This window comes from Diceros bicornis, chromosome 6 (assembly GCF_020826845.1).
Source record: "Diceros bicornis minor isolate mBicDic1 chromosome 6, mDicBic1.mat.cur, whole genome shotgun sequence".
NCBI classification, from domain to species: Eukaryota; Metazoa; Chordata; class Mammalia; order Perissodactyla; family Rhinocerotidae; genus Diceros; species Diceros bicornis.
In genome coordinates, this window is record NC_080745.1 from 12,939,037 (window position 1) to 12,954,560 (window position 15,524).

Below are 15,524 nucleotides of genomic sequence, written 5' to 3' on the forward strand. Positions count from 1 at the left end.
AGAGTCACACACAGAGAGTAGGTGGGAGGCAGGAGGAATTTGAGGTCAGCCGTCTGGGTTACAGCCCACACCCGTCACCCTGTGAGTGAATTCCGTCACTGAAGGAGCTCGCCGGCTGTTATGGTGAGGGCAACCATGCCTTAAAAAGCTGGGCTTGGAGGTGCAAACACAGTTCAAATGAATAAAGTATCCACAGGGTCTGGATGGAAGTGGCAAGTGCCTGAGAAAGTTTTCTCCTGTTTTGTCGTGTCTTGTTTTCCTTCTGAGACCAGCCATTTCCTTATGGACATCAGTCCCACTTATGCCCAACCTGCGTGAAGCCAGATCAAGGCCTGACGGGCAGCAGGAGGCATCAACACAACCTGACCCCAGAAGGCTGACAGAGGTGAGAGGAGTGTCATCAACAACAGCAACAAGTGGACCTTCTGGATGATGTGGGTAGAGTCCACAAAACATCTCTCCCTGGAGTGAGTCTACTAATGTTCTGGAGCAGAGCCCCTGCTGCTGGCTGCAAACGCTCCATCAGAACACATTTGGGGTAATTTTCTTTTTTTTTTTTTTTGGTGAGGAAGACTGGCCCTGAGCTAACATCTATGGCCAATCTTCCTCTTCTATGCTGACGAAGATTGGCTCTGAGCTAACATCTGTGACCATCTTCCTCCATTTTATGTGGGATGCCGCCACAGCATGGCTTGATGAGTAGTGAATCAGTCCACACCCAGGATTCGAACCTGCGAACCCTGGGCCGCCGAAGGGGAGCATGTGAACTTAACCACTATGCCACCAGTCTGTCCCCTGGGGCAATTCTTGGACAGGGTTTTCATTCCTTCTTGGTCAGTCAGCAGTTGTGCTTGATTCACAATTTGTTACCAGTATATAAGAATCACCTCCTGATTTAAACTCAGGAAACGACAAAACATCAGAACCACATTGTAAGGCTTCCTTATGGGTCATTTTTTGCTAAGAAAAATAATGGGCAGCTCGAGCCACTTTCCTAAAGAGCTCCGGCCACACTACCAAGGCCGCCGTCTGTCCCGAGTGAGCAACGGCAGGCTCATCTTATCTTGGGCAAGGGAAGATAGAAGTGACAAAATCTACACTTGCCCAGAAGAGGGGCCCGAGAGCTCTCGTGGTCTCTGACGCGCACGGTGGTTGTGTGATACTGACCTGAGCAGCCCTCACTAACTAGAAACACCTGCTTTGGTTTATTTAAAATAGAAAAGTTTCTTTTTGACTGAGCCTACCCAGTTCAAACTTAAGCCAGATTTGTCAGCTATCTGACTAACTTTATTTATACGAACAATGATAAAGACTAGTGAACACTTGGTTATTGGATGATTATAATCAATTTTATGTTAGACTTAGCTTAAAAGAAATTTATCTTCATGAGAAAAACATCAGACAAATCCCAGTTGAGGGTCAGTCTACCAAATTCCTGACCAGCGCTCCTTAGAGCTGTGAAGGCTGTCAAAAACAAGGAAAGTGAGAAATCATCACCCCAAGAGGACCTGAGGGGACGTGACGACTAAATGTAATGTGGTGTCCTGCTCCTCGTGCAGAAAAGGGACGTTAGGAAAAACTAAGGAAATCCAAATAAAGTATGGACTTTAGTTCCTGCTAATGTAATCATATTGGCTCATTAACTGGGACAAATGAAGGGTACTAATGTCAGGCATTACATTAGTGTGGGACATATGGGAACTCTCTGAACCCCCGTCACAACTTCTAGGAAAATCTAAAACTTCTAAAATAAAAATTTTATTTAAAAAGTAATAAAGAAATTAATCACTAAATGAAAACTTCCTTAATCTTAGCTTCTCTGAATTTGGGTATGGGGGAAAAGTTGACTAAAACTAACTTAAAAGTACCAGATCACATTGCTGAGTGCCAACTACAGACCAGGGTTCTAAGAGCTTCACATGTGCTACCTCACTTAATGCTGACAGAGATCCCCTAGGGTAGGTACAACTCTCAGCCCATTTTACAAATGAGGAAACTGAGGCATAGCAAGGTTAAATAACTTGTCCAGCTCGGAAAGCAGCATTTCGCTGTAGGGCTTACGTACTCTACCGCCACCCTATACGGCACGGAGAGGGGACCACAAATGAAGAGAAAATTGTCTCAGTTGAAATTCCAGGACCTTGGACAGTTGGACCCAAAATGTACTGATAAGTGAGGCTGGGATGGTTGAGGCCTGAGTGGCTTCCCTGCACTCTGCGTACACAGCCTGGCAGACGTGCCACTCATTTGTCATCTGATGATAATGTAGATATGAAGAATCATATTCTTTGGAAGATGATTAATTTATCTGACAAGTCTGGGATCATGAAAAATGACTGGGAAGGGAAAGAATCAGTCAGCGGGATGGGCCCTGAGCACAGCCTGGACCTGCCACCTTCAGACTTCACGTTACAGGCACCACGCCCTCTGCTCGCACCCCCGGCTCTGCTCCACTCAGCTTTCCTCTGTCTAAGCCACCCCTGCACACTCCACCTTGCGGGAAAGGAGGCTTCCATCTCCTGCAGGCGGATGTTCCCTGCTTTCTCTCGTGGATCCCGGAGCACATTCTGGAGCAAACTCTGACACACGTGTTTTTAACCCCAGTTCACATGGTTGAATGCCTGCAGAAACATGGGGTTCACTCTCTCTCCAAATGCAACCCATCCTCTGCCTCCCTAATAATTGATACAAGAGACACAAGACCTCCCTAATGGTTGATACAAGAGACACAAGACCCTTCCCCTGGCCACCGCTCCCTGGGTCTTCCACACCCTAGTCAACGGCACCAAACCCTCAGAGTGACGCTGAGTCGCCCTGTCCCTCACCTCCAAATCCATGTCAGCGAGTCCTGGCATCTCCACCTCTAAACCCTGTCCCAAACCCACCCATCCTCTGCACCTTGGCTGCCAGCAATCCAACCGGAGCCACATTCACCTCTGGCTGGGACTGGGGCCAGGGTGCCGAACAGGACGCTAGGGGCTGTAGAGTGATATTGACGTGTCATGACTCATTTGAAAATCACAATAACTGATATTTTAATCTCCATCTGCTTAACTTTCTTGACTACCTCTCAGCTATTTCCAAACTTGGATGATGAAAAGCGGCGTCATTTATTTACTCATTTAAACCCTCATATATTCTATGATATATTCTATATATTAGAATTCTATCATATGTATACTTTTAACACACATAGAACAGTACATTTAATTTTATGTACTGATTTTAATTTATACATTCAATGTAAATGTATTTTTAACTTGTAGGTCTAGAGATTGATACATATTTTTATTTGTTTGTCTTGTGAGATAACCCTCTCCCCATCTCACCTTCTCCTCCTCCAAGTGCTGAGTCCTGGAGGCAGTAAACTGCAGCTACGTCCTTAGATCTTGGCTGGCTGCTGCCATCTGCAGCTCATCCCACCGTGTAGGGATGGGGTTTCCTCCCAGTATTGGAGTGTCAACTCTCCCTTCCGCTTTGAGTAGAGTGTTCCGCCTGCCAAGATGGGCTGTTTGGGATCTCCATGTGTTCTGGTGGCCCCGGAGCCTACTGGGCTGGGACGGCAGGGTCTATCCCAGCGCCTGGCCTCTGCTAGCATACTCCAAAACCACAGAGTGTGGCAGTCAGAATGGCCCTCACTCAAGACATTGCACCCACAGACACAATGACTTCTCGTGGTAGCTTCCAAACACATCCAAGAGCACCTGCTCATTGGAACCTCCACCCCCAGGAGCTACTCCCATGAAGAGGGGCTGTCAAAAGGGGCATCAGAGAGCTTCCAATAGGACTGCCACAGAAGGAAGTCACTGAGCTTGGATTTGGGAATTAAGCCAAGGGGATCTATTACATAGCAGCCCCCAGCACATTCCGCTTCACAGGGCAAGTCAGCCTTTATAACCCGAGGAGAGAGCACAGGTCTTCAGCATACTTCTCTGGATTCTTCACACAGGAGACCTTGTGTTGGGCTCAAGCAAAACCAGAGCCCAGGAGTGGTGCTGGGAGAATATGCTGTGATATGGGATGGGGCAGAGGACCCATGGTTCTGCTGAGTCTATAGAAAATAAAATGATGACTGAGAATCCAGAAGCATTCACCTTTGGTTCACAAGTGTCTCTGCCATTCACAAACCAGATGTCTTAATTAAAATGCTGCTAAAATAAGCAAATCAATTAACAGATACCTTACAAGATGGTTTATTCTATCTTACACACAGAAAATTGCTTATGAGTATTGCGTTACTGCTTTAGGTTATCAGTTAGCAAAGTCTGCTAATGAACTGCATTGTTATCAAGTCAGATAAAAGATGTCCTGGGTATCCAGGCAAATTATTATAGCACAGCACTTTATTTTGAAAGATAGCTCATCTTTCATCACACAGAAGGAGAGTAACCTAATCCGAGGAGAACCAGTCCATACAACCACCCAGATTTCTGTTGAATGGAAAGGCAAAGAGTATTCCATAACGCAGCCCCAGAAATACAGGGTTAATATTACAGGAGAAAGAAGTGTTAATGGGCCTTATGCCACAGAACCTTAGGTTTATGGCAATAATAAAAAGATGTGGGTTTCCTAAGCCTCCACCAGTCGTGTCCTCCATGACAAGGTATGCACATTGTACTAATAACCACAAAATAATTCTATAAGCATAACAATAATTGCTTACATCTCTACAACTCTCTATAAGGCATGGCATCTGTTGTCTCATTTAATCCTTTGTTGGCTCCATCATTTGAAGAGCTGCAGAGCTACAGGCTCATTCCATGGCCATCAGAACTTTACCTCTCACTCCAGCCCAGCCTGCCATTTCTTCTTTTGGAAGGTCAGTCTTTCATTTACAGGAATGGAGACTGCCCCATGCTCTCCATGTTTCAGGGCTCCTGAATGTTCACAGGGGGATTCTTCTGGCAGCTAAGAAAGTGAGGCCAATAGTTCTAGAAAATGCTGCTTACCTGTTGATAAGATGGTGGTGCTAAAGAGGTTGTGTCTTGAGTTGGTTCTCATTTCATAAGCCATTTGCTGTGGGTAGGTACCATTGACATGGACACAAGGCCATCAAAGAAGCATGAACGGCTCTGACATGGTGGACCAGGATAGGCAGTGAAGATTTATTGGCTTCCTTCCTTTCTCATTGCTGGATAAAGTGTTCTGCCTTCCTCTATACAGTCAGCTTCTTGCAGAAGAAAAGTGATATTTCCCTTCAGGACAGAGGTACTGTGGATTCTGTTCATTCTCTTATTTGCCCTGGATATTGAGTTCCATGTGAAGGTCTATCATCAGCTTTGGACACTCAAATTCAAGACATCCCCAAGGCTGCAAGTGTGCGCAGTTTTCCGGACTGCCAAACCCCTCCTGCAGAGGCCACTTGCTTAGAGCTCAGTGAGTTGTGCATCTCTGAAAAGGAAGAGAACCATCTGGAAGACTTATTGACAGAATGACTATGTTCCAATTAATCATGGCATACGCTTATGGGAGACTCACAATTAAACAGGTATGAAAGAGTCCATCAGCAAATCTTAGTAAGGTGGGACATTTCCTCATGTAACAAGGAAAGGGACCTGAAGAGCAGTGGCTTCTGGATAAAGCGGAGAGTTTTTCAGATAGAGCTCAACCTAGAGGTTGTTTTCTGCCTGCCAAACCAAGGCCACAGAACCTCATCCACTTTGGTGACAAAAAGAAAAGTCATTCCCCAGGCTTAATAGGCAGATCTAGGAGGAAGTGCTACCTTCTGTACTTGAAGAGTTTGCATAGATCTGGGCAGATGCTATGAGGAACAATGTAGGCAGACCTACGGGAATGGACCTGGAAACTGATACCGTCAAGTGTGAACTACACACTGTTACAGAGGGTGAGACTTCTCCGTAGTGTATCAGCTTTGACGAGAGGGAATGGCAGCATAGACATATATTAAAGACTAGGAACGCAGAAGAAAAGATGAGGTCACCAAATCAGACCCCAATACGGTAGTAGAGCTTGGGCTGATAGTAGGGCAGAGACACTGCTGTGGCCGTTCTCGGCGAAGGGCCTCACCAACACCTCCGTGTTGAGACTGAATTCACACCAACACTTCACTGTAGTTTCACATCAACATTATCTATGGTTACAACAGAATGACATACTTATGCTTACATTGCATACTTGTTTATGCCATTCCATTGCACATATTCAGTCCTAACATCTTGATGTCTAACTAACATCTCCCCTTGGGAGAAGGGGCAGCAGAAAGACAGGACAGAGTGAAGCATCAATGGGACAAGCCAAGTTAACAACCATAAAAGGTACAGCATGTACCTACCTACGCCATGTGCAGAGGACCAAGGGCACAGGTTGAGGTCGGGGTTACAGACCTTGATGGCAGCAGAGCCAACATGGAAGACAAGCAAGGATGGTGAGAGAGAGAAGTGGAGGAAAAGATTCCAGGAGAGGGCCTCAAATGCTGTCCTGTTTTTGTGCTTCTCCTTTAAAGGATGGTAGGTCTAGAAGAACAAAGAGTCTGAGTTGGCTGGTCTGGAGGTCCAGGGGCTCAACAGAAAGTGTATCCCTCCCATTATCTTTAACAAGTCTTGAGTTAAAAGGGCCCCTTAAGGTGTTGTTAAGGAGAGGATCTAACGTGGCTGGACCTAGCCAGCATGTGTACTTGAGATACCGAGGCCCAGAGAAGACAGGCAGACCAGGAGAGCAGCTACTCCTACCCGTGACAACCCTGAGTTGGCAGAGTGGCACCTGTGACTCCCCCATGGACGAAGTTGTTCTCTGACAGGGCATTGATTCCTCTACAGATGGGTGTGTTATCAGCCCTTAGAGAGCCAGGCACAACCTGCAGGAAAAGATAAGCTGGGCAGAGACTGGGATAGCATCTGCTGGCTGGACTAGCCGGTGAATTGGGCTGCAGATCTGGGCTGGGTATCAATAGAAAGAGAAAGAGACTTTTGGAGACCCTAGGATTATAGTGGCTGCCTAAACCCAAATCTTCCACCACATCCTCCAAAAATCATACAGACCAACAAGGAGAGAAGGAAAAAACAAAACTAAACTAATCACAAGTGTGCCTATACATCCTGGTTTGTCTAGGATCATCCCAGGGTATATCCATGGAGGATGAGTTAATGCCTGCTAATGCTGAAAAGTCTTTTGACCAAATCCAACACACATCTCAGATTTTAAAAACTCAATAAGGGCCAGCCTGGTGGCATAGGGGTTAAGTTCACATGTTTTGCTTTGACAGCCCAGGATTCATGGGTTCAGATCCCGGGAGTAGACCTACACACTGCTCATCAAGCCATGTTATGGTGGCGTCCCGCATACAAAATAGAAGAAGATTGGCACAGATGTTAGCTCAGCAATAATCTTCCTCACCAAAAGGAAAAAAAAACTCAATAAGATAAGAATGAATGGATACTTCCTTAACATGATAAAATATGTGCACTTTAGCCCTAAAGCTAGCATCTTACTTAATGAAAACCACTACTGATTTTCCCACCAAGATCAGGCACAAGACTAGTGTACTCACTGCTTCCACTATTATTTAAGGTTGGTGGTTTTAGTCAATGCGATCAGAGAGGAGAAAACAGTTAGAGGCTTAAGAATTGGGAAAGAAGATCTACAATTTGGCAGATGACATAATATGATGAAATATCGAGGAGATCAAAAAGAAAACAAACACAAACAATAAAAGCATTCAGTAAGGCAGCCACTATAATGTTAACTTCCCCCCGCAAAATCTACAAGCAATCAAGTAGGGGACATAATAGGAAATTCCACTTACAAAAGCAACAAAACCATAAACTATTTAGGAATGAATTTAACTTTAAATGTGAAAAACCCATAAGAGTAAAATCTGAAAACTCTCCTGAGACACACAAAAACAGACTTGTAAAGGAAAAAGTTCTCATGTCCGTGAAGGACTGCTTGACATCATAAAGAAGTCAATCATCTTCAATTTAATACATGAACGTAATTCAACCCCAATAAAAATGCGAAGATGTTTGTTCCCGCAGATAGTTTCTGAAGTTGATTCTGAAGTTCATACGGAAAAACACATATGAAAGAACAGCTAGAAGAGAATAGCAAGAATGTGTGCCTGAAAAGGAAGCACGATGGGGGGTGCAGAGGGACCAGCCCTGCCAGATGGGAGAGCACACCAGGAGGCTTCCACAAGAAAGAGTATTGTACTAGCACAGGACTAATCACAGATACTGCTGGAGAATAACAGAAAGTCTAGAAATAGTCTGAGTACATATGGAAATTTAGAACATAATAAAGATGGCAAATAAAACACTGGGGAAAATAGGATGGTTTTTAAAAATAATATTGAAATAACTGGAATGCCATTTGGGAAAAAGATAAAATTGGATCTATATTTCATACCATACACCACAATAAAAGCCGAATGGATCAGAGATCCAAATAAAAAATAAACCCATATGAGAACTAAAAAAAAATTTATATTTATGTGCATATATGTACATATATAAACATTTCTTTAATTTTATAAAAAAATTGTATATATGTAAAAAAAATTTTGATTAAATATATTTTTGTAAAAGGAACTGGCCCTGTGGCCTGCTGGTTAAGTTCTCATGCTCTGCTTCGGCAGCCCAGGTTTGCAGGTTCGGATCCCAGGTGCGGACCTACACCACTCATCAGCCATGCTGTGGCGGCATCCCACATACAAAATAGAGGAAGACCAGCACAGATGTTAGCTCAGGAGACTCTTCCTCAAGCAAAAAGAGGAAGATTGCAAAAGATGTTAGCTTCTTAGAGAGAATCTTCCTCAGGAGAAAAAAAAAAGAGGAACACAGGAAGGATAAAGCAGGAGATGTGGAAAACGGTTACTTCAAAGCAGTGTGGGGGGTAGCAGGGTGGAGTAGACAGGTGGGGGGCAAGTCTTCTCTGAGTGTACCTGCTTACATATCTTTAGCTTTGAACCATGTACGTGTTTTATATACTCAAAAAATAAAATTAAACTAAAAGGATTAAGAAAGGAAACATTAAAACAGCATACACACTGAAACAAATGTTCCTAACTCTATATCAAATTGATAGCATAACCACACAGAGAAAATAGTTTAATCTGAACATAACACTCTGTGCACATTGAGGGCTAAATTCTAAGAACAAAAAGAACAGCAAAGAAATCTTCAAGTCACTAAGCATGTTTGCAGTTGCATACTGTTGTAATTCTGGAAGTATTTTGCATGTATTTTAGAATAGAGCAAATGGGTAAAAATATCCAGATGGTTGAGAAACAGGGTTTTCACTTTGGAGGAAGCAAAATAGAAATACGGAATGAAGAAAGCTGAAGAAGAACCTTATGGTATTGTGTTTTTGATTTAAATATACGTTTGCCGACTATCCATTGAGAGGGCCTGGAAGCAACGATGCCTCAATAGTCATGAGCACACAGTGTGCCCAGATCTTGGTTTCTAAAAACTATTCCAAAGAAGGAGAAGGAGAAGGAGAAGGAAAAAACAAGCAAGGATCCTAGGGAAAATGGGTGATTCCAGGTCTGAGCAGGGACAGCTGGGATATTGTGTTGTGTCAGAAGTCTAGGAAATGCTCAATGACTAATGGAGTTCAGTCAAATACCATGAAGAAGTGACTTGTACTGGATAAACTTGGGACAATCAGAACATCAAAAAGATTCACGATGGTAATGAATTATAATGCATTGACGTCCATAGGAATAATGTTCAACAAGTAAGAGAAAGAGAAAAGGTGGGGAAAGGAAAAGTCTTTTTTCTATAAAAATGCTAGCTATTAAATGTAGAGGGAATGCTGAAATTAGAAACTCAGTATTTTGTAACCCCCAAAGCAATCACTGATTCAAACACGGATGGTGAATAGACAAATCATTGGGCGAAGAATTGTTGGGAGTGAGGATGCTCACGTGGTCTCAAAGTGCCACCCATCAGATGATTTACTAATTGCAAAGGGAAAATTTTATTTCTACAACACAGAGACCCAGCGGTCACTCTCTTAACCAAGTGATCAAACGCAGCATCACCAACAGTGAGAGAGCCTGGCACCACGTGCCTCCTGATGATACAATAAAAGATAACGCAATGTCACCTCTGTGGTGTTCTTGATGAAATTCTCAATCTGAATCTACTCAGGAGGAAACAATCAGACAAACCCAGAAAATGACACATCATACAAGATAACTGGCTTAGGTACTTCAAGATTGACAACGCCATGAGTGGAAAAGGCAGAGGGGTTGTCCAACACTGAAAGAGACTGGAAAGATACAAAATCAAACACAATGGATCCTGGCTTGGAAAAATAGAACTATAAAAGATGCTTTTGAAACAATAGGAGAAATTTGAATATGGTTGTGTAATATTATTGAATTATCACTAATTTTCTTAGGTGTGGCCATTGTAATGTGGTTATGTGGGAGACGTGGTCATGTATTTAGAGATGAAATATGATATCTCTACTAATTTTTAAGTGGATCAGAAAAAATATGTGTATACAGAGATAAAGCAAATGGGGCACAATGTTAATTTGTGAACCTAGGTGAAGGATGTATATGTTTTTATTGCACTGTTCTTTCAAGTTTTCTGTGTATTTGAAGATTTTTTAAAAAGAAGGAAGGTGAGAGCCCATGGGCAGTGCATGAGGTGCGGGAAAGCGGGCCTGAGGAACGTGAGCTGTGAACAACGACTTGGATAAACCCGAGGGAGGGGCCGCCTTTCCCAGGAGCAGGGCTCCTTCAGCCGGTGGCCCAGGACCTTGCCCCCTCCTGCAGGCCCTGCCCTCACACTCAGGCCTTGTCCACTCTGAGACCCCAAAGCAGCATTGAGAAGCAGACGCTTCCGCCAAACCGATAGCTTGATGACACAAAGAAAAGGTTTTTTCCATCAAATGAACTAAACTGGCTAACGGTTTGTCAAAGAGATAGTCTTGGTAAATGAAAAAATAAATTAACTATCTTGCTGTTAAAACCCACTTTTCTCTCGGGGCCGGTCCGGTGGCACAAGCGGTTAAGTGCACACACTCCGCTGCAGCGGCCTGGGGTTCACCAGTTGAAATCCTGGGCGCGCACTGATGTACCGCTTGTCAGGCCATGCTGTGGCAGCATCCCATATAAAGTGGAGGAAGATGGGCGTGGATGTTAGCCCAGGGCCAGTCTTTTTCAGCAAAAAGAGGAGGATCGGCAGATGTTAGCTCAGAGCGGATCTTCCTCACCAAAAAAAAAAACCCACTTTTCTCAGCTCTAATGAGGCAAATGCCTCACAGCTTCATTTCAAAGCTTTCCAAAGTACTACCATATGAGGACTTTCTGCAAATATCCCAAGGAGATGCGGATTCCCGGCCTCACAGCCATCCTGGCACAAAGACTTCTGACCCATGGCTGGCAGTCACCCTCCGGTGCTGCGTGGGGGCATGCAGAGGAGCTGCCAGCCCCTGCAGGGGACTGCCTGCCTTCCCTCCTTTCAGTAGGAGTGAGGACTCTTACAACTCACCTTTCAGAGAAACTGAGATTTAACCTGCAAAACAGAAGAATAGGATGTTGGCTGAATCATTCCTAGATGGCAGAAAGCACATGCAAACTTTTGCTCCAGGAGAACGGCTTGCTCTCCTTAGCTTTTTCTTTCGGGTCTTCTTCCTGACTCAGCCTGACTCCATCTAGTGTTAGTTTCGGAAACTTGAATTGTAACTCTTCGAAAATCTCTCTATTTGTAGAGGAGCTCTGGTATGATGCGTGCCAAGAACGGTTGCTTGCACACAGTGGGAGAGTACACCCCTGGGGTGGAGGGGAGGCTCCCATCCAGCCATTAACTTCTAGCCACCCATCTCTCCCCTGCCCTTCATTTCTTCCCTCCCTTCCTCCACCCACCTATCTTCCTCCTGCACCCTTCATGTTCCTTTTCCTGTCCTTCACTTTTACAGCATTGATTGTTGAATGACTATTGCAGCCACCTCGCCTGGATTGTGGAAATTGCCTCCTATATCCCTGATGTATCAAAATAATCCAAAACTTCTAAATACAGACAAAAGCGAGCAACTCCTCTGGAATGATCATACACGGTGACTATTTGTTCAGCAGTGCTTTTAAATAGGTTTGTGTTGTATCGTTCACAGCAGCATCTTTACACATACACATACATGTATCACTCATTCATTATGAATACAGCCTCCCGCATCCCCTCATCTCCCAGCAGGCACGCATGCATGCACACACGCGCACACACACACACACACAGCAGGAGTAAGAATTGGGCGGTGTGAAATATTTCATTCTTTGTGAATTCCATAACTAAGATGTCTCTGAAATAGGGTCTGCAATGAGCTCTGGAGAATTCCAAGCAAAGTGTCTTAACTCAGAGTGCCCCTCCATGCGTCCAGGCGGTTTGGATAGCCAGGGTAGTATCCCTCACTTCTAGGTGGTGAGAAGATCACTGTGCTAGAATCTCCACCCGACCACGCAGTCATCCTGACACAGGCCAGAGCTGGCCACAGTAGCTGCAGCCACATGCCTGGGGTGCCTCAGCCGCCCAGCAGAGGGCCCCTGAGGCCATGCAGTGGGCAGAGTCTTCGCTGTTGCAGACACAGCCCATCCATCCAAAACTGACTCCCGTCCTGCGCTCCCCACCACAGAGGCCAGCTGGACCCCCCAAAGGCAATATGGGTTCTGGGCCTGGGGTTCATCTATTCATTTCCAGGTCCCCTCACCCCCATCATCAAAGGCTAGCCCTTCTCATGGTTCCAGACTCAACCCACGGCCTCCCATGCCCCAGTCTGCCAAGAGCCTTGTTAGCACCCCTGACGAAGGTGGGTCTGCCCTGATCCTGTAGTGGGAGAGCCTGAGTCAGCACCCAGCCCAGAGCCATCAGAGCGCTGCCTCTGGTGAGCTGGAACAGGGACGCCCTTCCGGCCAGGAGTCACTACTGCACACTCTGGCATCATGCCAATCCCCCAGGGCTGAAGAAGAAAGAGCTGCCCCAGGGAGAAGGTTCCTGAGGGTGGGGAAAAGGAGGGGCATTAGGAGCCCCCGACTTGGAATTCTTCTTTCCCACGTGAGTGGTCTCATGGACTTGGTGGCACTTGAGAGCTGTTCAGCATGTTTCTTCTACAAAGAGGAATGTGACAGCTTTAGCTAGTGTGGGTCTGGGCGTGTGTGAATGTGTGTGTGTGAGATGAGACATGTGACATCTGTGGTCCCCCAGCCTGAAAAGCCTCTAATTCCACCTCACATTTCCAAAAGCCCCCTGGACTGGTTGCCTGACCCCCATCCATGAGAACCCTGGGTGCAGAGGAGGTGACACTGCCAGTGAGAGGAGAGCTGTGTGGCTGCCCCGGGCCTGGAGACCACTGCGTCACGGGCCCACTAACTCTAGGATGGCCCCATGCTCCAGTTTTCCTAGGACAGTCCGGGTTTATGCCCGTCGTCCTGACACAATTCTTAGTAGTGCCTCTTCTCCGCTCTCCGAAAGTCCTGATCTGGATGAAAAGGTAAAAAGTCCCCATAATCACACCGGTCTCCCCCAGCCCAGGTTCCTGTGGGATGGCCAAAAAGGAGGTGGTGGGGTGGACGGGGGACAGGACAGAGCAACAGCGAGAGTCAGACACGGAGAGAGGCAGTGCCTGGAGACAGAGTTGGTGAGACTTGCTTTAGGGCCTAAATCAATCAGAAATCATTGCCGGAAACCAGAACATCTGAAGGAGGCAGATCCTCAAGAAAGTGAACTTCTTGAGAAAATCCATCCCCAGCTCATCCCCAGGGCATGCCCCTGAGGACAGGGTGCCACGCTTCTGTCTCTTCTTCATTCGTGAATCTACTCCTTCCTTCCATAGACATCACTTAGCACTTACTGGGTCCCAGGTCCCAGGGAAGAACTGTGGGGGGAGACCACGCTTCGGGCCCCTTCTAAAAGCCCACCATCCGTCTCAGCCCAGACCTCTGTCCTGAACGCCAGCCACTTACTGAACATCTTCTCTGTTTGGAAGTCTCCAGAAGCCTCAGACTCACCATGTCCAAAAAGTAGGCACCGTGTCACCCCCACAGCCCACGGCCCAAGCTGCTCCACCACCTGCTTCCCAAAGGGCACCACCCAGCCAAGCTCCCCCAACCCCACCAGCAAACACTACGCCGTTCTGGATTCCTCCCTCTTCTCCTGGGGCTGCACCTCCCTGCAGCCCCCGGGTCCTGGGCCGGCTGCCTTCTTAGTGGCACTCAGATCCCTGCTCCAGCAGGCCTTCCCAGCAGGTCTGAGCCCTGTGAGCATCCCCAGCAGGTCTCCCTGTCTCCAGCTGGGCCCCCGCCTCCATGCTACTATAACATAAAAGATGTTCCATCCTTCTGCTTAGAATCCTTCACTGGTAGACCAGAAGTCTCAGGCGAGGGTTCAGACTCTCTCACTCAGCACACACGCCACTAGATCCTCCGTGAGTAGAAACTCCCTCTCTCTCCAGCCTCTTCTCCATACCTCACGTGGAGCACTTGCTTCGGCCACACTGGACGTCGCTCCCTGAACATTTTCCACGGTTCCCCACGTGCACACCTACACATGTGAGGGTGCCCTCTGCCCATGTGCCCTTCTCTCTCTTCCCCCAGTGAACTCCTCCTGGTCATTCCATGGACACACCCAGGCTCCCCTGCACTCCTAGACACCCTGCCTCCCAGCTGGATCTGCACCCCTCTTCACCCCCAGGGCACAAGGTGGCACAGGCTTAGCCCTGTCACAGCACCCCCCGACCCCAATGCCATGCACGAGCACCTGTGATGTGCCTTTCTCCCTGTGGACTATGAGGGAGCTTGTCCTACTTCTCTGTTCTTAATCCTCAGCACCTAGCCATGTCTAATGCCCATTTGCTCATTCATTCATTCAACACGTATATGAGTATCCACTCTGTTCCAGGCTCTGTGTTAAGTGCTGGGGCTACAGAGATGAAAAGGAAGATCCCTTCCTCAAGGACCCTACATTTTAGGGGGGAAACCATCAAGAGAAATTGACAAATCAATCTAGTATATAAGGTCAGTGAGTGGAAAGTACTATGAAAAAAAAATAAGGCCAGGTAAGGGGAAGAGAATGATTGGGGGAGGGGGGTTTCTATTTAAATAGGCCATCTAAAATGAAATGGTGGCATTGAAGCAGAAATGTGAAGGACAGAGGGCAAAGCTTGCAGCTACCTTGGCAAAGAGCATTCCATATAAGAGAAAACAGCAAGTGCAAAGGCCCTGAGGTAGGATGGTCCTTGGAGGGCATGAGCTCTATGCAGAAGAGCAGTGTGGCTGGGTGCCAGCAGGGAAACCAGGTACCTGGATCAGGCCATGTGTGGCCTCCCAAGTGGGTCATGGCAGCGACTGGGGACTTTATTCTGAGTGTGTAGGGATTCAATGGGGGGATACTGAACAGGGAGTGGGGCAGAATCTAACCCAGAGTGTGCAGAGGCAAGCCCAAGCCCTTGCGGGCCAACCCCCTACTCTTATGAGTCTTGCCCACTGGCCCAAATAAGGGAAGAAGGGGTGGTGGGATGCATTCTAGTCCCCTAGGAAGCATTTTGGAAGGGAGGCAAGGGCT

At 46.5% G+C, this 15,524-nt stretch overlaps 1 protein-coding gene across 1 annotated transcript in view; it reads right to left on the bottom strand.

Annotated features, from left to right (window-relative positions):
* Positions 1-4,188: 4,188 nt before the first annotated feature.
* Positions 4,189-15,524, bottom strand: part of TMEM273 (transmembrane protein 273) — a 36,290-nt gene continuing 24,954 nt past the window's right edge. The window contains exons 5-6 of the mRNA XM_058542858.1: positions 11,466-11,489; positions 4,189-5,391 (exon numbers count right to left, since the gene is read on the bottom strand). Of these exons, the coding sequence (XP_058398841.1) occupies positions 5,367-5,391; positions 11,466-11,489 (49 nt within the window). The 3' untranslated portion in view covers positions 4,189-5,366. The remainder of the gene's footprint in view (positions 5,392-11,465; positions 11,490-15,524) is intronic.